The 26661-nt window shown below is 31.8% G+C and overlaps 1 protein-coding gene across 2 annotated transcripts; it reads left to right on the forward strand.

Annotated features, from left to right (window-relative positions):
• The first annotated feature begins 908 nt into the window (after nucleotides 1–908).
• On the forward strand, nucleotides 909–26377 carry LOC143082427 (uncharacterized). 2 transcript variants are annotated; one of them, XM_076258085.1, is made up of 12 exons: nucleotides 909–1216; nucleotides 13119–13320; nucleotides 16010–16097; nucleotides 17731–17921; nucleotides 18526–18835; nucleotides 19260–19376; nucleotides 19864–20027; nucleotides 20732–21558; nucleotides 22494–22621; nucleotides 22968–23017; nucleotides 24976–25079; nucleotides 26129–26377. In XM_076258085.1, exons 1-12 carry the CDS (start codon nucleotides 1190–1192, stop codon nucleotides 26246–26248), a joined length of 2328 nt encoding a protein of 775 aa, XP_076114200.1. In that variant the 5' UTR covers nucleotides 909–1189; the 3' UTR covers nucleotides 26249–26377. The 2 variants fall into 2 exon arrangements, with proteins under 2 accessions (XP_076114200.1, XP_076114201.1); XM_076258086.1 differs by lacking the exon at nucleotides 22968–23017 and having other exon boundaries at nucleotides 913–1216.
• The last annotated feature ends 284 nt before the right edge of the window (nucleotides 26378–26661 follow it).

A 26661-nucleotide genomic window follows, 5' to 3' on the forward strand; every position in this document is an offset into this window, starting at 1 on the left:
ATTGAAATACAATTCAAGGCCATGTTAATCAATACAGAATCGGAAACAGTTCGTTGATACGGAAGTTGATCGGTCGATTATGACTACTTTCGTGCTAAAACACTTTCGCAAGTGAAAAATAGATATAACAGAAAGAACTGCAATCTTAAACTTTTAGTGAGATTTATATGTTTGAATGTTCTAATGTACTTTTACTACATCATATGTTCATCGTGAAATGTATTGATTTTAATTGAAAAATAGCAGACAAACTTAAATAAAATGATTTACATATTATATAGGGGATAGTTTCACTCAGATGAACATGGATAGCAGTTTCCATAGAACCAATGGATATAACTTAAACTGTTTAATCGAAACGTGAAGCACTGATCGTCCGGATTCAATTTAAAAACTATAAAGTTAAATAGAATTGACCATTTGCTCGTATAGTTTAAAACTTTTTCAGATCTGTATCAATTTTTTCGTACTCGTCATTGATTGCAAAATGCAATGTCCATTCTGATATTTTTATTCGTGAAAAGATAACAGCGAAAGGATCGAGTAGGGGAGAGGGGTGTTTACACCATGTACAAAATATCTCCATAGCAAACTTCATATTCCAAGAAATGTCCCAATTCTGGTATTTGGTAAAAGCCTTGCAATAAAACGGGCACGGATACTTGATTTAAAAATATCTATCAACATTATTTTTAAAGAGTCAAGTGTTTTGTTTGTAAATTAAATGATTTATTTTACTTAAATAATGTATTCAATGGTTAAACCCTTGAGTTTGTACGATTAGAGAATAAGATTTAAAGGCTCTCCTATTAAAATAGAATTTCTGTTGAACTTTTAAGGTGAACCGATATTAATTTAAAACGAACTTGAATATAAAGGACAGATTTTGAATTATGACCAATTACATACGTTCATCCAAAAACAAATCTATTGACGAGGATAGACAGAACAATGCCAGCTGAAATTATGTTGATGTACTAAACATATCATTCACATTTTGAACTCGATATCTCAGTGAAACCATCGCATAACATATTTAAATGTCATTTAAAGATGGGATGGATGAACGCCTCCTAAATTTCAATGTTTGTTGTTAATTGTTTGGAGAAAAACAATTTTGATAAAATATAGTGAAGTTAAAAAATCAAAAATAAGACTGTTATTATAAACATCGTATTGGACTTAAAAAATGGATCCAAATATTGACAACGATTCCGTAAGTTATATCATGTATGATATGGGCATGTGATAATAATTTTATCCCTTGTATAAAAATGCAATAATTTATTCTGAATGTGTTCCTTTACGTATAATCAATGGATTCTTTTTATTTTGAAATCAAACATATTAAAAGTATCTAGGTATGAATTTTAATAACAAAGGACAAGAAGTTAGACACCTATATGTTTGTTTATTATTTGATTTACTATTTGACAATTAAAATATTTCCTGATTGAAATGAGGATATGTTTTACTGTGTTGATTATCAGTTGCAGGAATAAATTAGCCTTTTGATAATATGTTTCTTTAAAAGCTGTGACAATTTGTGTTTTTGTTTATTCTTTTCTCTGGATCCTGTTGATATATATATTTTTTAGAAATGGAATACTTTACACTCTTTAAACCTGCACTGATTTCATCAATTATTGTAGATTCAGTATTTAACATCCTTTAACATAAGTATGTTTTAACTTCAAAGGAAATATCTTGTTCTAGATCGATTCTCCACTAAAATAGATCTAAAATAAATCTAGCGGTTCACACAATCGCTAAACATATTTATAAAAGAGTAAAAAATTATGATGTTTGCTCATACTTGTGCTTCAAACAACGTATACTACAAATACATTTCAAATTATTGTACTTGAAACATAAGCCATTATTGAAACATAAATAGCATTCCACTTTTATGTGAGGTTTATATATAGTTACAATTAAACCTTTTATAAACTTTGTACACGTATACGTATGTAAAAAATATAAGTAAAATGTCAATGGTTGCTACAAGCTGCTACAAGAACAGATATCCCAACAAAATGCACATGTACTATTCTTTATGATACTAGTCTTAAAGTTTGTTATGGCTGCTTAAAGGGACACGGGCAGTCAAATTCATTTTCACCAATCTAACTCAAATTCTCATATTTGATTTATAACGTTCTGAAAAGTATATCCTAATAATAAAAAAAAGTCTGAAATAACCAATTTACAAGGCATGGGCTCGAGAATATGTTTCATCTTTTCATGTGTATAGCCGCCATTAAATAAACTATTGTGTTGACCTCCGAAGACTGCTGACGTTCATATAAGCGATTACGACATAAATACATATATAAATAGATAGCGAACTCGTGCAATTAGATTTTTCTAGGTCTGTTTAATTTCATATCATAGGTTAAAATATATGTTTATAATCGTTTTAACATGTATAAGAATGTGAATTTACAAGGCATGGGCTCGAGAATATGTTTCATCTTTTCATGTGTCTAGCCGCCATTAAATAAACTATTGTGTCGACCTCCAAAGACGGCTGACGTTAATATAAGCGATTTAGACATAAATACATATATAAATAGATAGCGAACTCGTGCAATTAAATTTTTGTAGGTCTGTTTAATTTCATATCATAGGTTAAAAATATATATTTATCATCGTTTTAACCTGTATAAGAATGTGAATCGAATCAGTCAACCAAATGATTTACCTTTTTTCACTTTCAATGTTGACTTTATTTGTCTTTTAATAACTGAACACGCACAATTCATGCACAATCCAGCTCTAGATAAGAAGTTAAATTGAAGGTTACATTAATACGGATTCAATGAGATCGAATTATTCACTTATCTTATTTTGACAAAATTGAATTATTATTTCGCTATTTCACTTTCACTTATGATTGAGAAAAATAAAATCATATTTTTCGCTTTTCATATATCTCGTAACAAGTGGCCCTTCACAGACGTAGCAAATTCATTTTAGTTTAAATTCGACTTGAATTGTATGGTAGGCGTAAAATATTTACAGGGTTGAAAGAAGAAACTGTTAATAATTGTTTATTTTTTACGTGGAATACCTGAGACGAATGAAATTTTAAATGATAACATATTAACTGTTTCATAACCTTCTGTGTATTAAAGGGGTTCATATAAAAACATGTTAATTGCTCAGTTGACATTATAACGGCGATATAAATCAATAACAGTTTAAATGCGCACTTTATTTCTCTCGGATGTGGCAGTTTTATTTGCACGTTATTGCATGTTGACAAATAAGTCTACTTTTTATGTACTCCCTATAAGTGGATGATCGTAGTAACATCAATATGGATCTTCACTACAGAGATGTAACTATTTGTTTAGAATCTTAGTAACTAGTGACATATCTCCGACCCCCTAGATAGATGTCATCATGTTGCATATCATATATACATATTCATTTCCAAAGATCAACACGACCCCTCCCCAAGAAAATACAACGGCCATCTCTGTAATGCTTTATGAAAACCACCATTTTGCTTGTACTAAAAAAGAATGCATAGTTTACCTTAACGATTCTAAGAGTTTTATTAAGTATCAATCAAGTGACAAAAATTAAGTATTTTTATATCTCTTCTGGTTGTTTTTTTTTTCAACTAACATAATATTTGTCTAGCAAATCAGTCAACATTTGCATCAAGAATCACTAGCAGTTCATTTCGTACCTGAATAAATATAAGAAAGTACAAGTTCAAGTTCAAACTCAATATTTTATTTTACTGAAAATGCAAACATGCACAATTTGAAAGCAATCCTTTACAATTGCTATCGAATAGACATTATCTTTTCGTTTAAAATACATCTGCACTAATGCAGGATTCGAATAATTTGTTAAAGTGTAAAAGGATTTTTTCTTTCTATAAGTAAAATTTAGACGTAGGCTTAAGCTGAGAAATGTGAAGAAATTCTGTATTCAAAGAGAGATCATGTTCATGATGATGTTGGAAGACGGATTTTATTTCTATTGATACTATAGCCTGATAGAAAAAATGCTGTGTTAATTGTTAAATTATTACAGTATTTCTCTCTGAATATGTTTTATGTATGTTTTACGACTGTTAATTAAATCTTATTTAAAAATATCCAATTCAGTAACTACATCTGGTACTAGTATCATACATCAATATAGAAAAACCTCTTTAACAATAACCATCAAACATGTCACGTTTTCATTCTGTATCAAATGTAACAATGCTTTTGCTTCATACATATTTGACATCAAACATAGGACACTAAAAGATATAGTCTTCTCTGAAGACTCGGGTATTGGTGTTGTAAAAAACCAAAGGGCATATAGTATCCATCAATGACGCAATAAGTTAATGCACAACAACAATTTGTATGATTTTTAATTTTATTTTTTTTCATATATTTCGGAGTTAAGTATGACGTCCATTATCACTAAACTAGTACATATTTTTGTTTAGGGGCCAGCTGAAGCACGCCTTCGGGTGAGGGATTTTCTCGCTGTATTGAAGACCTATTGGTGGCCTTCGGCTGTTGTCTGTTCTTTGGTCGGGTTGTTGTCTCTTTGACACATTCCCCATTTCCATTCTCAATTTTATGATAAACGTTTTCAAGTCATTAACCCAAACAATGAAATACACGAGTATCATTTTCAATTGTTCTGTATGTGAATGTGATAGAGGCTTTACTTATGGTGCTATCGATTTTTAACATATTACATCACGAGTTCTAATCTTATGCATAGTGTATTCGTGTGAAGAAATTCTGTATTCAACATAAGTCGAATTTATCAGCTAATGAAAGGGTAGATCTTTATTGTATATATAAAACCTGTTACATTTATCATGACTTTAAGCCCGTATGACACGGAAAGCAATGCATGTTTTTGTTCATTCTTATCAATCATGTATCTTCCTTTATTATATGTGAAAAGCTTTATTGATTAGTCTTAAACCACGATTTATATAATATTAAAGCTTCTTAACAAAATGTGGTAAATAAAATATCTTATTTATCATGTTTATATATAAATAAAGCGCATCTCTATGCATAATATATACAAAAGAACATTTTGATACACTTTATGTAGGACTAAAGTATAGATTTTTTTTAAAGAAAATAAAACATTTGCTTTTAATGTCTCATTCATAAAAGATAATTCAGCGTTAGATTAAATCATCTTGCATATAAATACATATAAGCTGTGCATTTATTAAGACTAAATTGTTAGAAATAATCTCGTATACTATTACTTTAAAAAATCTTATTAAGGTTGTTAAATGACCATATACAATTAGTTTTGGACAATCTAAGCTGTGCGAAGTGTCATTGGGTTACCTAAAGAAAGTTGGTTATTAACTGTGATAAACTTGCTATTGCAAACTGTTTATGTTCAACCTAAGACCAGTTGTTCTGTTTAGCTGTGACAACTTACCACTGGAATCTCAAATACTTAACTCAATAAAAGTAAAACTGAAGTGTGATAAACAGTCGTAAACTTAATTGTTCAACATAAGTACGTCAAATATGAATTATACATATGTCAAAGGTACCACCTATTTCAAATATGCCTATTCTAAGTCAGGATCGTCCTGAAAATGCATGAAATATTTGCCACTAAACGTTATGCAACTAACAATCCAAGTTAAGAACTCAGTAAAAATTGTCTTTGATATATTTCCAAGCTTTTAAGTTTGGCATAGGTTATACACTTATACATATATATTTTGTCTTTTTTTATGTTGTTGGGTTTTTTTTTATTAGACTGTTGCTAGTCTTTTTGTCATTGTTCGTTTGTCTCTATAAGACTCTATGGTTTGTGTTTTGATTCTTCCTTATGTATCTTCCGCCTCCATTTCATTTAAGGCACCTGCTTTAATAGTTATGTTGCTTTCAAAGACGTGTTGGAAAAGATTTTACTGAATGTATTATCCCTGATCATCTTTGAGAACCGGTACTTTGACAAGGTCAAATTTTAGAAATAGTTTCGTTAAGTTGGTTGGGTGTGGGGAATCATTGTAATTGACTTTTATTTCTATATGACTTGTTTTATTTATTCATAAATTATTTGACTGTTTGTTTGTTTGTTTTATTAGTTAGGTATTTATCACTTAGACATACACTTGTAAATTTTCATAAATATTTTGCTATATGTATCATTCCTCCATACGATACAGTATATGTTCATGGATTCCTTATGCACACAATTAATTTCTTCTTCTTTTTAAATATTGTAATGTGGGCTTATGGTAGGTTTTTTTTACATAAAGTTATCACAGTAGGTAATATATAGGTACATAAATATCACTGTCACAACTTACGTCCTGAAATTGCAAGAATATTAGCAACTAGACATAAGACAGACAACCTTTTTAACACAATTCAATTTTCACAAAAAAACAAATCCTTTGTCGTGAGTCTAATAGGAAATTGGAATTAATTTTTCGAGCGTTAATTGTTCATAATAATAAGATGTAAAGTAAGCAAACAAAAATATGTTTTTTCCAACATATATCATATACGCATATCACATACATAATAAGGACATACACAGATTTTAAAATTGATTTAATAAACAATGAATAGTAAAATAATAATGAGGTGAAATAATTACAAATATGAGCCAATGTTAAGGTCGGTATATATATATAGTTTTAATGAATTATATATAGTATCGAATATCTATTGATAGTCATCAAATTAATGCATGTCATATTCGTTTATAACTTACTGTGCTATAAAAACTTTAAGACATTCAACAATTAACCGAAGACCGTATATTTACATAGTATTTATTAGTACAAATGCACCTGTAAAGATAATATTTTAATCAATTCGGAGGTTTCAAATATCTATTTAGACATGAACATATATATATAGATATATTTAGAACACAAGTTGGACACAATATCAGTATCATGTCTTTCTGAATCCAATAACGACAAAAGAGCGTGTCATAAGCATGCTGCTAATAAATTATAGTTGCGTAACAAGTAATTTTGTTAATCTTTTTTGCCGTTGTCATCTTACACAAAAACACTCAGGAATAAAGTAAAATGGTCAATTATTATATGCTGACATGATAATCACATTTGCCATACTAGATGAATGTATCCGCCAATTCCATGTTACACCATATACATGATATAAGGCTCGTTAAAATTCAATTAAACGCTTGTAACGTTAACATCTATGATAAAAACAGTCTTCAAATGGAAACCAAGCTGTTAGAACTGTTACTTTTCAAGTTCGTTAAGTATTGGTTATATCCTTCTCCTTTAGAAAGGAGTCAACATCCGACAGTTATTTCAGGCATATTCATGGTCATATATAAACTGCATACTTTTATGAGGTTTGGTTATAAAGCTGAAAGGCGGGTTAAATAAAAGCCAGTTTCTTTACTCAGACTAAAGGTAAGTAACATTATGTAGAGGGACTTAGGTAAGTAACATTATGTAGAGGGACTTAGGTAAGTAACATTATGTAGAGGGACTTATGTAAGTAACATTATGTAGAGGGACTTAGGTAAGTAACATTATGTAGAGGGACTTTCTAACTTAGGACATTGTTTCTTTTTAACTTGACTCTCATTAATCAAACGTCGGCAACTTTCTGTTAAAAGATACTATCATAATGGTAACATTCAAAGGGCACAAGACAAGACACGGTCATGGCAAATAACGATAAACAAACAACTTTAACCAGACAACAACACACTACATAGAAAACTAAAAGCCTGAGCTACACGAATCAAACTAAAATAAGGCAAGGCCGTAATTACCATTGAGGCAAGTGAGGCAATTGCCTCACTCAAATGTCGACACTGGTTTTTTTTTTATACATATATATAAATATAATAGTCATTTGGTGGTCTGTCTCAACCTTAATTTCTATAACTTGTCATCATTCCTTTTAAATTATTCCTCCTTGATATAACTCAGCATCTCAACGGTGCTGTTTCTCGATTATATATTAACCTATATATTGTAACGATAATCATCATGGATCTCTGGTTAAAAACATGCTCTTGCAGAAAAAGGAAAAGCGATACTGAAGGTAAAGAAGGAATAATTCTAATAAACAAGTTTTTTTGTGTGAACAGAGTATTGAATACAAATTTATTAGAACTAATCCAAAAACGATAAGTAGACTGACAAATCAAGTACTGGGCATCGCAAAGGGGCAGTCGTGTCTGCGTATTCATTTCTCCGTTTCACCAACTTTTGACAAATAAAGTACTGCGCATCGTAAGGGGGCAATCCTGTCTCCATTATTCATTTCTCCGTTTCACCAACTGTAATCTTTCTCTTTACAGATAAATGAAATATAAATAATATGAAACATGCATGGATTAGTTTTTATCCATGTTTCTTTAACCTTAAAAATTGAAAGAACATCCCATTTTCCAATTTGACATTATTGAGGAACGGTAGGACATTTAAAACAGAATGTTGTCTTTACTTAGTCGGGACTACGGAATTTCGTGTCTTTATATTCGGGGTTTAGGAATCGGACACCCCCAACCCCTAACTCCTGAATTTATAGATTGTGGAACAAAAATAACACAGACTATTTCCAGAAATAATTTGAAATTGCGAACCTACATGTAAACGTCGAAAACTACAGTCCAACCCTTGTACCCATAGCATACTGGTAAAAAAACTCTAGATCGAATCATATACATGTATCTCATCTCATTTTATCCCTAGTTTGTTTACTCTTTGTCAGCATAAAAGCGAGTTTAATATTTTGTAACTGCGACTGTATGGTGGTGCTTACAGGAAAGCTCAATTCCCTTTTGCAAACAAAACTGTTACTACTGATGCTGCTACCGAATTGCCGCATTGACGGAGAAGGAATCGGAAGAAGACATTGATCATTGTGTTGATGATAATGTGCTACCTCTAGAAACACAGACTGCCCTGAAACGACTGAAAACTTGAAAAAATCATGCATGAGTGGCGAGAGATTGTGCGGTCTTGCCATGCTCCATGTTCATCGCGATAAGGATATCAGCAGACCAAATATTCTGAAACAATTTGACTGAACCGGCCATAAAAATATTTGACAAACTCTACTGAATCGATGTTGGTTCTATGTTCTCGCGACAGACTCAAATTGATATTTGGATACCTATCTTACCTTTAAATTTAAATAAAGTTGTTAAAAATTTGGTGTTAGTAAAAGTCTTAAGAATTAAAAACAAAATATAAAAAGTGTCCAAATTCAAAACATTATCAACCTCTCTGGAAATGCCTAGAATGCAGGATTTTGCACCATTCATTTCATACCCTCCAAAAAAAAATTCAATTATTTTGCCTCACTAAAATAATATGCCTAGCTACGGCCTTGTAAGGTGTGATTTAAGTTGCTCCTGAATGTTAAACATATCCTGTTCCAGGTGTGACACCCGTTATGCTGCTCATGGAAAGTACAGTTCTAATTCAGTAGGTCAAACTCGAAGAAAAGAGGACGGTATTGTGGTTACGATATTGGAAAATATCCGTGGTCATCTGTAACAAATATTCCATAACGGTCAATCAACTTGTGCCGGCGTCCGTGAAGTTTTGTAATGTTTGCTCTTTAAAGCTTAAAACGGACATATTTCTAAACTAATTAAAAAGATATACATAATACTCCACATAACCTTCGCAACATTCTAATATCATAGACGACAAAAACATAGTAAAACTCTACAAATTAACTGGAAACCAATTCAGGTTATAGTACCTGTTTATGGGGAAATCATTTTTTCTTTCTATCTATGGTATTCAGCAATAACTTCTCGGAGCCAAAAATATACCCATTAAAATCTCACAATTTTATTGTAGATATTTATTTTGTAACTGTTGCACTTCATCGGCTCATTTGGATTACTTTTAATTGAATTACGTTTCAAGAGAATTCCATACTATTTGAATATAAATGAACGTGGGACCCTCCCAGAGTTTCCAAACTACTAGTATTTGATCCCTTTCAATATTCCAACAACTTTCCAGAGCTAATGAACTTATTAATGTACTATTGTTATAAGGAGTACCATAGATATAACATTACATAATGAGGTTGCCCTTTTTTTGTATATAAACTATAGCAGTCTAAATATACGTCTAACATCTTCAAATCTATCATTATGACCGTATTACTAATTATGTGATATGTTTTGAGGAGAATTAACTTAAATGACGGAAATTATTTTATTTTGAAGTTTTTCCGCCATTTGCCATGTGACTCCAATCTAAATTGACTAGGATTATGAATTTTATTGACGAAGGTGGGTGGCTCCCTCTGGTCGCAACAAAATAGCCATTGTATTGCTGAAAGTTAAAACACCAACCAATCAATCCATTTGTCATGGTTTTGTAAACAATCAATTCATTTGTCATGGTTTTGTAAACAATATTCTATTATACCATCATTCATTTTAGTTGATTAACATCTATCACAACGTCTCTTGAATGTTTGTATACATGAATAATGCAAAAGCTATTGCAGTTATTCCAGAAACATGTAGTAAACCTCGTTAGAATAATTCCCTGTAACCATTGTTCTTTCGTGGTTTTATGAGAATCGACTTTATATCTATAGCAATCACAGTAACAGTGTGTGCTTTATTAGTTTCTAAATTGTCATGATTTGAACGTCATGCAGAGTTTGCTTATCTTGCGCATTCAAATAATTCTACGAAAAAGACTTAATATAAGTTCATTCAATTATAGATATCTAAATTATATTAAATCTTTGAAATGGGATTCGACATTTATTTTACAAATCTCTATATAGAAACCAAAAGATTGAGCAACAGAAACACAGCAAATCAAAAGTGGAAATACGAACAACATCACAGTCAAGAGAAAAATACAAACTGACCATACACGAAACCCTAAACAGAAGCAACATAAACCGGTTTTAAATCCCATGGTTTAATAGCACATGTCGTCGACTCAAAGGGTTAGCAAGTCTAACTCGTCGTATTGTCACCCAAGTAAAAATCAAGCGATACGAAATATTTGGAAATGCCAATAACGTGGGGAAAATGGACAGATTTGTGGCTATGCCATATGCATGAAACGAATCTGACAAGGGTGTTCATTTATGCCACTAATTTTTTTATGAAGGTCAACTTAGGTCAACTAAACCATGATGACAGCTTTTTGAAATATGGCTTTAACTTTAAATTCAAGTACCCTCAGTTTAAAATCTGCGATTTGAAAAGCAACACTTTCAATTAAATACCGAAAATCTAGTTCTTGAATATCTCAATCATAGAAAGTATAACGCTTTTTAGGCAAGCGATCAAACTGCATCTTTGGTATCTGTTACTCCAAATTCGTATAGCTAGATGCGTTGTACATGAGTCGCCAGACTTTCAGGAATAGTTCAGTGAAAAACATAATTTATAGCTTTAACGTAAAAGTATAAAAATCGCATTGTCTGTCAAATGTTTAATGCCTATCTCAAACGAAAAGTCGAACAACTTCAAGCCTGAGATTATGGATTATGAGACGATCTTGATAAAATGTCGGGTTTAAGTACTACAACGTTAGTGCTAGAATTTCTTGCAACTTTATGACTTTAATACTCCCGATTTAATTAAAGTAGGTATCCCTCATTTTGCTTTCACACGATAAAATAGAAAATTGGTTACTTTTACTCAAAGGTGTTACAATTTTATTAAGGTATATTACAGGACAAAGTGAGATTAAGTACATGACTGGTAAATTTGATATTGGTCAGGATTATGCCAATACACTATCGTTAACGTAGTAATGATTTAATTGGTTCAATGCGGCGGAAATAATTTCCTTAAGTTTTTATTCAATTTACCAATTATTCCGAACTATTGATCCGTTATAATTTTTCTATCTGGAAAGATTATTTAATGAATTTGATTAAAATATCTTGTTTATTCCACTTACATTTGAATTAGAGAAGTAACACTGGTTTAATTATTGTCGTTGTTTTTCACGTCTCTTGACTGACTGGACAATTAAATTCTTATTTCAATTTTATTTGTCGGACTATCAGAATAATTGAATATTCTAAAATGAAGGTATGATTTTTCATTATTACTACATTTTCTTTCTAAATGAAAATTAAACTTACTTAATACAGATGTAAAATGACGTCACAAAGACAAAGTGGTACATTCATAGTCAACTAGTACTATTTCAGAAGCATTTTATTTATAACAATGCTTTCTTATAATGTAATTAATGTAAATTGAGCTTTTCATTTGCACTATTTTCCTTTTGACATTAAGCAGTCATTCTCACTATTTGTAAACAGACAGAAAAGTGAAATATATTAAAAGACCGTACATTGACCTATAATTGTTAACTTTTTATACAGTGTGACTCGGATGGAGAGTTGTCTCATTGGCACTCATACCTCATCATCTTGTTTATATTGCTTGGTTATACATGGTATATCACTGAACTAATATACATATTTGTTTAGGGCCAGCTGAAGGACGCCATCGGGTGCGGGCGTTTCTCGCTACATTGAAGACCCATTGGCATTCGGTTGTTGTCTGCTCTATGGTCGGGTTGTTGTCGGGTTGTTGTCGCTTTGACACATTCACGATTGTTATTCTCAATTTTATTTATATTAGACAACGTACAGGAGAAGTGACAAGTAGTCCTATAAAGACAGATGGTCTTTTGAAGCAGGTTCAATCTGTCTCAGATTATATTGCATATAAGATGCGCTATACAGCGGGACTTAACATTAATGCTTTATTATGCCCCATTTATGGGCATTATGTTTTCTGGTCTGTTCATCTGTCTGTTTGTTCGTTCGTTTGTCGTTCCGTTCGTCCGTTCGTCCGTCTGTCCCATTTCAGGTTAAGGTTTTGGTTAAAGTTTTTTTGGTCGAGGTAGTTTTTGATGAAGTTGAAGTCCGATCAACTTGAAACTTAGTAAACATGTTTCCTATGATATGATCTTTCTAATTTTAATACCAAATTAGAGATTTTATCCAATTTCACGGTCCACTGAACATAGAAAATGATAGTGCGGATGGGGCATACGTGTACTTGGGACACATTCTTGATACACATGTTTTATTTGTTGTTGAACACCGATGTTCTAGTAATTGTTTCATTCTTTATTTCAGGAGGAATCTGGTGAAAATGTTCCTGTGAAAGGACTTAGTAATTGTGATATAATGCGACCGACAGATCTCGCTGCCGCTCACCATTATGATAAAGTTGTTGGTGTTATAACTAAGGAACCATGTGAAAGGTCCGATGCAGAGATTATTCAAATAAAATCATGGTTTCAAAAGAAATCAGATTTATTTAACCAGTTGAATGATGGTAGGTTCTTAGAAGATTTCTTTTTTTTTTACAAGTTTTCTTCTTTTTTTATGCTCCATTTATGGGCATTATGTTTTCTGGTCTGTGCGTCCGTTCGTCGTTCCGTTCGTTCGTCTCGCTTCGGGTTAAAGTTTTTGGTCAAGGTAGTTTTTGATGAAGTTGAAATTCAATCAACTTGTTACTTAGTACACATGTTCCTTATGATATGATCTTTCTAATTTTAAAGCCAAATAAGACTTATGACCCCAATTTCACGGTCCACTGAACATAAAAAATTAAAGTGTGAGTTTCAGGTTAAAGTTTTTGGTCAAGGTAGTTTTTGATGAAGCTGGAGTCCAATCAACTTGTAACTTAGTATACATGTTTCTTATGATATGATCTTTCTAATTAAAAGCCTAATTAGACTTTTGATCCCAATTTCACGGTCCACTGAACATAGAAATTGAAAGTGTGAGTTACAGGTTAAAGTTTTTGGTCAAGGTAGTTTTTGATTAAGTTGAAGTCCAATCCACTTAAAACTTAGTATGCATGTTCCCTATGGTGTGATCTTTCTAATTGTTATGCCAAATTAGTTTTTTTACCCAATTTCACGGTCCTTTGAACATGGAAAATGATAATGCGAGTGGGGCAACCGTGTACTTTGGACACATTCTTGTTTGTACTAATACGGTTTGGCATCCCCTTTGACAAATTATTGGTATATATATGTTTAGTTTAAATTTGCCTTATGATTGAGTTTGGTGAGTCCACAGACATCCGTTTACCGTTGCTATACTGAGAATGCAAAGTTTAGCAAAGTATGGTTTTAATGCCATATTTCAAAACTAAACAAAACTTCAAAATAACAATAAATAGATTAATGTAACAAAGAAATATCTATTATGGGGCCAGCGGAAGGACGCATCCGGGTTCTGGAGTTTCTCGATGCATTGAAGACCCATTGGTGGCCTTCTGCTGTTGTCTGTTCTATTGTCGGGTTGTTGTTTCTTTGGCACAATTTTAAACATAAACATAAGGTTCAACTTTTACTCGAGTCGATAAAAACACGATTTTAAAATTATTTCGGATATTTAGAAGGTTTTAACTTTTTTCTATATGTTGCTAAAACTTTTTTATTCAGTATATCAATATGACTTTTCCATGCAATCGTATTGCATCAGCTACCAATTATCCAATTTTCTAATGTTTCGCACGTTATGTTGTCATGTTGTCATTCATATCCTGGTGAGCTGAATGATGACAATTCGTCCCCAACCATTGTGTGTCAATCTCCCGTTGTTATCTACACTGCTATTGACTTTCTAACTATTATGTTTATTGAACATTTGTCAAGTTTCAATATTGTTCAATTAATCATAATAAATTGATTACGCTTTTCAAAAACATCACGAATTTCTCTGATTCTAGGAAGTAAAATGGCATCTATCGTTGTTGCCTTGCAACCAAGCTTAGGGGTATCGAAAATGGATATAAAAACAACATCATTTCTATATGTCACTGTAGATTAGTAGGAAAACTATTGTCTGTGGTATTTTGTAATACAAAACTTTAATTGTTTGTTGTTCCTGTATAACAACGTACTTAACAAGTTAAACGAGCTTCATTCCATTATCATGCCATCGTCCCGTTAATGAATTCTTTTTGCAACAAATAGATCAAAGATTATTTCAGCTTACTTTGATGTTCACAAAAGAATAAGTTAATGCGAAAGCACTGTCATCTTTATGTTGTATTTCAAAGCACCATACAATCCTGCACAGCTAGTCTGTGTGTTTTAATCCGATATTGTCATTATATATGTTAGAGCATCAAGTTGTGTTTATTTTTACACGACTTGACTGGGGTATATGGACTGGAAATTGTTCGTTATGTAATGTTTACAAGTAAATATATTGATAGGCAATTGTCACTGCTACTAAATTTGGCCGTGCAAATAGTTTACACATAGGCCACCCATCTCCTAACACTCACATATATATATATGTATGAATTTAGATTATTGACTAATATTTCACTGCTTGTTTTTTACTATAAAAGCTCAGTTATAAATGTATTAAAGACTTTGACATGATCGTTTGTGGTGGTTTCTTTTTATCTTTAGATTTTGCAGGAACATATATATTATATATACGGTCACCAGGTTTTTTGCTTTCTTTGTTTATAATCACAGTGGGGGAAAATCGCCCTATCAACCACCCACAAAGCAAAGACGGGTTGTGTTATGTGTCATTATTGGTGTTTTTTTTTTTTATGTTTGAATAATTACGTCTAGTATTTGTTATATTCATAACACCTCGTTCCAACTTATATTTGACCTTTAAAAAATCACATCAAACCGATACTTATGCAAAGTAAAAGACCTCATTGGAAATATGCTGGTTGTCTTTAATAGGTATCTTCGATAAATAAAATCCCGTCTGCATTGATTTTAACATTAATTGAAGATTAAATTGTCCATCACAGGTTTAACTTGTTATTGAGTTGTAGATTGTTTCAAAATACAGCAACCACAAACCTTGAACAAGAAGAAGCAAAACCATATCGATATTTTTGCAGATATAAATATAATCATGAATACTGTTAACTTCAGAAACAAAAATACCACTGTTACAAAACCGTGTTTCAAAAAAAAAGTTGTTATACATGGTTTTGTATTGTAATAATTAGAATTGTTATGCTTCTATTTCAGAAATAATTCATGACTTGATAAAAAATTGTGAGTTTATGACTGTAGAACGGGACTTTGTTGTCATCAAACAAGGAGAAAAGGGAGACTGGTGAGTAACATAGTATATATTGATTAATTGATTGATTGATTGATTGCTTGATTGATTGAATTGTTGGTTGATTGATTGATTGATTGAGCAGAACATTATTAACGAATTTCTACATTGTTTTTGTTACATTTTTTTTGACATTCACTGAATGAATCATCTGGAATCAACTCTAATAGTCAAAAAGTACATGTATACTTTATTGTAGTATTCTTTTATCTATTACCTTCATCACGTCAGACTATAATAGCCAGTGGATGGATGCCTCCGGATGCGGGAGTTTCTCGCTACATTGAAGACCCATTGGTGGCATTCGGCTGTTGTCTGCTCTATGGTCGGGCTGTTGTCGCTTTGACACATTCCCCATTTCCATTCTCAATTTTATTAATGCGAAAAATACATACCAGAGATCAAAATGACGTTTAAGTTAGTAAATATACTTCTTCGTCGGTGACATGAATATATATTGCAATATTCCAACACCGTCATAAGGGAAATGGATTTTTCATTCGCAAACAGTGTTAAAATGTAAGTAACTCACTTGAGACAGATTTTAATGACTTTTTACACTGCTTTTAATGCTGTGCATAAAAGAAATACAAGTCAATAGTAGTGATTAGATCTATTAAACAAGATTTTATAATAGATATTAAAGTATAGTACGTGAAGCTTACTCCTAACTGGTATTTATCTTACCTACAGTTAGTAATCCGGCTGGCGACGCCTCAAATGTCAAACTGCAAGATATAAAAGTGTTAATTCAAGTAAATGTAATTAGCGATACCATTAAATGCGTTATGTAAATATTTGTTTAAAAAATGGATTTATTTCATTGGAAATTGTTATGAAAATATAATTATGTATTAATGTTAAAGAACCGAGAAATACTTGAAAGTTATATTAGTAAGTCAGACACACTGGACAGAATAAGGTTATATATCAAGTGATTGAAAATTAAGTTTATTTAAATGTTTCCAAATCAAAATGACTGAGTGAGAAGAGCCTCAATAAGTAGGTTTTTTTTTCAGAAGAATGAATATGAGTAGGAAGATAAATGATAAGAAAAACCAATAGGGCTGCACTCTACAGTTGTTTTAAGGTTTTATGTAAAAATGTATGAATTAGGTCGTTAGTTTTCTCGTTTGAATTATTTTACATTGCTATTTCGGGCCTTTTTATAGCTGACTATGCGGTATGGGCTTTGCTCATTGTTGAAGGTCGTACAATGACCTGTAGTTGTTAATTTCTGTGTCATTTTGGTCTCTTGTGGAGTTGTTTCATTGGCAATCATACCACATCTTCTTTTTCATAATTAATGAATCGTCTTGATCATCTTCATTGTAAGTGTATAAGTCAAATGTTCTTGTAAGTAGCTTCAAGACAGGGTAAAACAGTTCTAGTAAGTATCTTCAAGATAGGGTAAAACAGTTCATTATAAACAAGATAGGGTAAAACAGTTCATTATAAACACAAATAAGTGCAATCTCTTTTTGGTCATTTAAAGAATTTCTTCATCGTAAAACAATGCATTCAAAGACTGGTCGTTTGAAAACAAATTACAACACTTATCTGTGAAAAAATCTAACCCTTTCAAATGAATATAATTCCTAAATCTATACGTTTTGACTGTTTCCAGTTTCTTCATTATTCTGAATGGATCTGTTGCTATTCATATCAATACGACTTTGGATCTGGAGGACGATAGACAAGAAAATACAGATAAACCAGATCCATTGAAGGAAAGACGAGATAGTAGAGAAAAACAAGATGAGGAAAAACCTAAAGAATTGGACAGATCAAAGTTTGGAATATCCGTCGGAAAGATAGGTATGGCACTTCTGTTTTCTTATATAATATACATGGTCACTATACCACGGGGAAAGATAGGTATGGCACAAGTTTCTGTTTTCTATATATAATATACATGGTCACTATACCACAAACATTGCAGAGAGTTTAACTATACCACTGAAATCAGAGGCGGGTCCAGGGTCAAGGGAAAAGGGGCGTTAATGTCATGCAAGAATCGAAAAAGTACTGCTGAGCGGATCAAAGCACAATTTGGGTTGACGAATTTAAGCTAACTAATGATATTTTTCATCAAATGGGAGGGTGTTTGCCATTTGTGAACTTTCACCTGCGTAATTATCTTCTTGGTTTTTTTATTCTTGAATAAAGAATGGAACCATTTCTTTTCGGCTCGATCCTTTCTGTTCCGTGTTTTAGGATACCATTCCTATAAAATTGAGAATGGAAATGGGGAATGTGTCAAAGAGACAACAGCCCGACCATAGGGCAGACAACATGTATATTTTATTTCTGTCGACCTTTAGTCGATTCTAAATTTGCCATCTCTTTATTTATCAAAAGTATATTGTATGTGTTACAAAAAATAAAAAAAAAATAGCTCGAATTTTGTTTTACATTTCAGAATCTGGCAAAAGTTTTGGAGAGCTGGCTCTTATTAATACTGATTGTGTCCGAAATGCGACAATTATTGCAGACGAAGCTGTAGATTTAATTGTGATAGACAGGAATTTATATAATAGATGTATCAAATTGTTTCATGCAAAAGAGTTTGCAGACAGAAAACGTTTTGTTGAAACAAATCCTCTGTTCGATAGATGGCATCCGAAGTATAAAAAGCAAATGGCTATGAGTTTAAGAAAGGAAAAATTAAATTTCGAAAGCGTCATTGTAAAACAGGGAGCTATGTTTGACGGTTTACGGTTCATTTTAAGGTAATTGGTTAATATGAGGAGTTATTGTCAACGTATTTGTAGATCTATCACTAAAGTGCTAATTATTTTATTCCAATTACTCAATGTTTTTGAAATATATGTAGTACTTCCAAGATTCGTTAACACAATCACGAAACAGATAGGCATGCGAGAGACAAGAAGTTCTCAGTATAAAATTCAAAAGCGTTCAATATAACACATCCTTCCTAAAACGTGTGGATTAATATTATGACGATTAAAAGTTGAACATTCCAGTATCTGAAGTTTTCACCATAAGCCAAATATTACTACACTAAATCCTTTTGAAGCATTTGTGTTTGTCGTAATGGTAATATCTATATCTGCCTATCTATTTTACAGTGGTCAGACCAAACTTTGTGAATGTCGTAATGGTAATATCTATATCTTCCTATGTATTTTACAGTGGTCAGACCAAACTGACATCTGATCCCTATTTACACTCTATGCAGTATCCTGATTATTATCCCTTACCAGACGTCGAAGACCTCGAGAGAGTAGAGGCACGAGAATCACTAAGAAGGTATAAGCTATAACCTTGAAAATGATGCAAGATCACAAATGTATGTCAGTTATAAATGTCCATGAAATAACCTGATATAGGGCCTTGACAAATATAATAATGAATATCATTAAAATGATCCAGTAAATTGTATCCATGAAGATGAGAGGAGTATGTTTCATGTTATTTATTTGGTATAATTCATTTCAAAATAGATAAATTTTATTGTGATAAAAAAAAACGCGCTATATTATAAGATTCAACGAATGAGATAACAATACAAACATTATGTCATCACCAGTACAAATGGTCAAATATTAACACATAAGAATATAGTGAAAAAAATAAATCTATTGATTGATTGATGGATTGATTGGTTGAGAATAGATGAATGAGTAATACAATCTTCTTATCATAAAACAAATGCAATATTCGTTCAAAACTGTTTAAAGAACATTTGCTGGAAATGTGTCATATTTCTAATAGCTGCTTTTTAAATCTTTCATAGGGAATTGAGCATGCATTCACAGAAAATGGATGAATACAAAACACTAGTACCAAGTCGTCAGAAATATATTACACAAGATACTGGAAAGAACGGCAAACGATCACCAAAATTCATGAGTCATCGACAAATAGAACTTTGCCTTATTGGTTCTGAAGAAATAGTTGGTAATAAGAGACAAATTTCTATCTATATTGATAGTCACATCTTTCACGAATCAGGAAAATTCAAAAGAAAGTGATTTTTTTTATCCCGGGTGGAGAGAATCGTGGGCTCCCGTCATTTCGTTGTTATTTTTTTTTCTTTTGAAAACTGTATACTTTAATACCACTGATATGTGTCAGAACGAAAAATAATCACAGCAACAAAAATAGGACATGTTAAAAGTGAAATAGATATGACATAAAGCTGAAATGGCTGTTTGTGTCATAGAAACTCTTTTTAAAAGCAGTTATTTCTATGAAATATCTATCGAATTTGAAGTACATGTATTTCAGGTTATATTCAGTCATAATTGTTATTAAAGTTAGAAACATATAACTGTGTCGATCTTAACAGTTTTCTAGGGGAAGTAAAGCTTAAATATATATAACTATTTCATTCTTAACTAATATATGTATACTGCATGTTCTTGGTGCAGAAAGATCACGTTTCACTAAGGTCTTTTTAATCAAAGAGGCCCAAGGTTTTGAAAAAAATCGTGAAGATGTAAAAGTATAAAATTTTAAAAAGCTTAACTTTATTCTCTGTCATAATGCTGTTGTTTTTATAATGACATGCCCGCAGTGGTCTTTATATTACTAGTACTTAAAATTATTAGCTATACATGTAGTAGTACTTTACTAAAAAAAATAAAGAATGACTTTTACAGGTGACATGGAAGTAGCTATGGATTTAATGACATATTCCTACTCAGTTACATGTATACAAGAAACTGAAATATATGTGTTGGACCAGAAAAATTACGAAAGGTTAATAGAAAAACGTAATCCACAAGTTGTTGAGTTGATAAGGAATTCAGTGCTAGAGAAATACTCTTTAAGACTGTCTTGGATGCAAGACAAGAAAGATCTACCTCTTTTTCGTTATTTTCTTTACAAGATTGGAGAAAATGACCGAAAAAAGAAATTAAAGAAAGAAGAATTAATGCGTCAGGATAAGGAAAGAGACATTACGGATGATTGGATGGTGTCTAGTCTTAAAAAGGGACCATTAATCGATATGTTTGGACCTGGAAGTGTGTTCTACTCAATTCGAATGAAAGCTAAGCAAAGAGAAATGGAGAAGTTAAGTTATAAAGCGCGTGTTGAGAAAAGACGCTTACTTAGCGAACGCAAGTCTCCGGCTCAAACTAAACCTGTTCAAGTACAAGGTGCTTCCCCAACAAGCTTTGTTACTCAAGCTTTCAAAAACAAATACGACGTAGAGAGTGGCGCTTACGATTTTTCTAGTGAGGATGATGTTGAAAATGATTCAGTGGACGGTAGTGTAAACCGATCACAATTAATTTGTGATAAAAGTAGAAATGCACATTCTGTATTAAAAGAGACACCAGAAACCGACTTTGAAGACTGGGAATCTAGTGACGCTAATCTTTGTAAACTAGAAAACAGGTTACAGAATTGGTATAAACATTTTGGAGACAACGAGAAGAAAAGAGATGTATCCATAGTGAAATTACGTAGATATCAAACAGAGGTATGTTATCAGTTTTGAAATAACGTAAACATCATTTATAGATGTGATATCAATATAATTCACTGTAACCTTTGTTCGTTCATGGTTTTATGAGAATCGACTATACATCTACAGCTATCACAGTAACAAGTGTGTGCTTTATTAGTTTCTAAATTGTCATGATAATGATGATCAATGATAGTTATTCCTTTCGATATTTTAATATTATACAATACATTAATGATTCGTCTAGTATCAAATAATCTTGTTATTACGTATAAATGTCAATCAGATGTAGATTAAACGAAGTTAAATTTCATATTTTTTCAACGTTGTACTATAAAAAAAGAAGATGTGGTATGATTGCCAATGATACAACTCTCCACAAGAAACCAAAATAACACATAAATAAACAACATACTAATATGATATAGAAGTATGAAGTGGGAAAAATTTGGTTGATTATATAGGGAATCACTGAAGCATGACTGGAGCGGGCCCCCCATTAGGTCAGTCAGCGGGCCCCCCTTATGAATAGTTCTCGATCCGCCACTGAAAATCGACATGAACCGATACTTTAGGTATGTAAAGTGTCTAATGTCAATGACATGGGAACCTTTGCATAAAAAGGTTTATGTTACACGGTACCTTGATCTATTTACAAGGCGGAAGGACATGATAATGTCTGTTTGTTGTCCTTTAAGGTCCTAGCAATGAAGCAGTTGAATTGTCTATTGAATGAAATTGTACACATTGATCTGTGAATAATAAATATCAGGACACAAGCAATAATTACAGGCTGCAAAGGACACGAACCTATTTGAAAAATATAGATATTTTCTCCGTTAAAAGATTCAGCTTGAAATAGGATCATAGAAATGAATCCCAATAAACTGAATTTACATATGATTTGATACAATAGAACATTGCTAACATTTCAATAACATTCTTTTTAGGACCCAGGAAAACCTCCCTTGCCAGGAAAGAAAATATTTATCAGAACAAAAGCAAAAACCACCACAGCATACTTAGATTCTTTGAAACATACTTTAGATGATGATCAGCATATATCTAGAATGCACAGGTATAATGTTCACTATAGTTGAATCAATAGGCACGTCAAATATATGTACGAAATCTGTCAAGCAGCATTAAAATTTAAAGGCTTTATTTCTGATCAGTATGAAGTTAACATAATTGCACGTTTTTGCATGTGAAACTCATTACAATATGTATATTATATGCATGATAATAAGCTTACTGAAATAATTTTCTCCGTTTATAGAGAGTATATAAAATGTACAGTTCTTTCAAAGATCATTATGGAAAGTTCATTTCAGGTAAAAGTAAACAGTTTAAAACAATACATGATGACAACTGTGTTGTGGAAATGTTAATACTGATTGTGTTGTGATTTTGTTTTTTGTCAGCGCTCCAGCTAGGGTAAAATGTCATAGTGCACCGCCAGTTTTTAGACGAGGTGCGAGGTGTCAATCATAGTGCTATAATTTGCACATGGCGTGCTGACAGATCATTGCAGTACTAGTTGTACGAATTATTTTTATCCCGACCGAATTAAAATTTATCTCGACCGAAAAACTTATTTACATAATTACTTTGCTTTATTAAACATTGTATTGTAGTTTTTTTCCAACTTGTTTTGACTAAATGCTTCTCATTCTTGTAACAGATACTTTTGAAACTTATGCTGTTTTAGTATATTTTTTTCTTTGAAAGCATCGACTCTTGCATTTTTAAGAACAACATGCATGGCATGTTCAAGCATTAACAACTTGCAAGTCCATTTGAATTAAGTCGTCAATTAAAAGTCTGGTTCTGTATTTTGTTTTTGTTTATGAAAAACTATTTAAAACATAAATTACAGAAATTGCTTTGCTTTGAAATGGGTTTTAAATCTATGTCTATTTTACCCGAAGCAACCTTTTTTATCTGTGCAATTTCAATGTTTATAGTTGGAAATACAAGGTTTACCCATATTCCTATAGGATAGTGTGGTTAATACTGCTGTCCTAGGTTAGGGGGAGTAAGCGTTTTTTTTTCCTTTGTTGATTTTTAATTATTACTACATGTTCGTCCTCCGGTCTTTACTTTCCAATTTTTGACTTGCGATTTTGGTTGAATCATAAACAACCGAATGTCAAATATTATAGAACAAACCAAAACATGGTATAAAAATTCCAGAAGATATACTGCATTCAATTGAACTGTTTCAGCTAGTAAAAATGAACATGACAACACAAGTTACTGCTATTATTTCATGGTTTTGACACTTGCAAGCTAAAATTATCACATCTGAAATCTCAACTAACAAATTGTGTTTTGCCTCTCTTTGATTTCTATTTTCTTTTCAGAATAATTTTTCTTCGGTATTCACTATATACTTTGATAGATACTCTTGAAAATATTGATCTCACTGGCAAAACTAATGCTGTTTTATAGATTGGAGTAATTTGTGAATATGTTTTAATATAAAACAGGCTTGCTCAAAAGATACCTTGAATATTCTTTCAAATAACTTTTTATTCATTATTTGTTTATCTGTTTGCTTATTTACTTGTTAAAATAAAGTGGTGACAATCATATAATCAACTAATAATTTTTAAAAATTCTGTGGTCATCCGGGGGTAGAGGGGATTTTGAAATTTTTCACGTTATTTCAACAAACGTGTTGCAATTACATTACAAAACCAATAATGTACAGTACTGCAATGGTTTGTCTAGTGTATATCAACCATAAATCTCTGAACTGGGTCTTTTTGCTTTGTCTGGTGTATATAAACTATATATCTCAGGATTGGTTCATTTTGCTTTGCTGATTCTATATCTTTAAGCTGGATATTCATATAGCTCTCTCTCTATATATATATATATCTATTTATATTTTAAAATGCTACTTTATACAAACATATACTTGATATTTAGTGTAGATTTAATATGTAGTCTAAATTCATCTTGGACGAAATGTTTGAATGAGTCTCTCCATATACATGTACAGTGCTGGAGACAATAAAGCATACACAACTAATTGATAAAAATTTCATAGAATAAGATGACTTTGCAAGAAGAAAATTTGTAGACTTAATAGATTTTAATTATACAAATAATCAGTTGATTTTTTTTTTCGAAGAAAGAAAAATTGCAGAGATATATAAAAAAGAAAAAAAAAGTTTGATTTAAGTGAGATGTATCTTTTGTTTTAATTTTCAATGATAAATATAATGTATTATCTAATCTGATTTGCAATAGAGAAATATATAGTATTTAGTTGTTCCTTGACGATGAAAACGGCGAATTTATCTCTAGAGAATGATAGTTTTAAGTTGTTCTTTGGCTTTGAAATCAGCCAAATAGATTTGTCCCTTGGAAATCAATTTGATAAAGAATATATTTATCTATAAGTATATTGCCATTTTACAGTTTGTTGTGCAGAGACGATGATGGACCAAAAACCCAAAGAAAAAAGACCAGCGTCCTCTTATAGGTCTCCTCTGACACCAACTCTTTGTGTCCGGACGAAAAGGGTAATTTATTCCTATAGATCTCCTCTGTTCAACACGTTTTGTTCTGACAAAAAGGGTTAATTTTTTTTATAACTAGCGTCCTCCCCTGACAACGGCAAAAAAGGACAGAACATTCTTATAGGTCCTCTCTAACACCAACACTTTGTGTCCGGCGAAAAGGGTAATACTTTCTTATAATCAGCGCCCTATCCTGATACCAATTTTTTTTTGTACGGCGAAAAAGGGTAATGATTTCTTATAAAATTTAGTAGTATTTGCAAAGGAAAGACGGTTCGGTAGTCTTACGAAGACACCGTTAGGTTTCATTCGGTACTGTTTTGAACACATTGAAACATAACTCGAATTTGTAAATAGAGGATTTTTAGAAATACTGCTAGTAGTCTGTTGTTATTTATGTATTATTGTCATTTTGTTTATTTTCTTTGGTTACATCTTCTGACATCAGACTCGGATTTCTCTTGAACTGAATTTTAATGTGCGTATTGTTATGCGTTTACTTTACTACATTGGTTAGAGGTATAGGGGGGGGTTGAGATCTCACAAACATGTTTAACCCCGCCGCATTTTTGCGCCTGTCCCAAGTCAGGAGCCTCTGGCCTTTGTTAGTCTTGTATTATTTTAATTTTAGTTTCTTGTGTACAATTTGGAAATTAGTATGGCGTTCATTATCACTGGACTAGTATATATTTGTTTAGGGGCCAGCTGAAGGACGCCTCCGGGTGCGGGAATTTCTCGCTACATTGAAGACCTGTTGGTGACCCTCTGCTGTTGTTTTTTATTTGGGCGGGTTGTTGTCTCTTTGACACATTCCCCATTTCCATTCTCAATTTTATTATTCTAATATGTTGTCCTGAAAACAACAAGTGTCAACTATATGTCTAGTCTAGTATTCATTTTTAAATCAATATTATGAGCACGATTTATACGAAAAGTGTCAAGATCTCTTATCCTACCCACATTGTATATTACTCACTTCTGCACGTTAGACAAAACTAAATTTAGTATGCATATATAGACTTTTTCTTATGTCAATTTTTTTGTCATTGTAGCCAAAGTCAGCTCATCAATATACAGCTCAAGAATACGAAGCTCTGAAGGCTGAAATGAAACAACGACAAAGGTCTTATAGAACTATGTACTATGACCGACCAATGTCAGCTTATTTGTAGAAACAAAGAAGAACACCCACAAAATTTAGATTTTATACAACTGCCTCTTATCTTATATATCATCATGCTCAGATAGATTATTTTTCGAATATGAAGTCATAATAAAAAAAAATAAGATGAAATGCATACTTTTATTTGTTTTTAGTAATTACTACATCTTTTAAATCCGTTCTTTCGTCAGTTCTTACATCAGATATGTCGACCATACTTTACACAAATATTTCTAGATATACCAGGATTACTTCACATTTAGTCATCAGCTCAATAGTGATAAGATGTAAACGTGGAGTAACTTTTACAATCTCTCACTCACATACTGTATGTTTACCTATACTGTTTACTGTCCGAGTATAAGAAAAAAATATTCAAATTTCAATCAAATAAAAGCAATTATAGTAGTATACTGTTGTTCG

Source organism: Mytilus galloprovincialis, chromosome 7, assembly GCF_965363235.1.
Source record: "Mytilus galloprovincialis chromosome 7, xbMytGall1.hap1.1, whole genome shotgun sequence".
NCBI classification, from domain to species: Eukaryota; Metazoa; Mollusca; class Bivalvia; order Mytilida; family Mytilidae; genus Mytilus; species Mytilus galloprovincialis.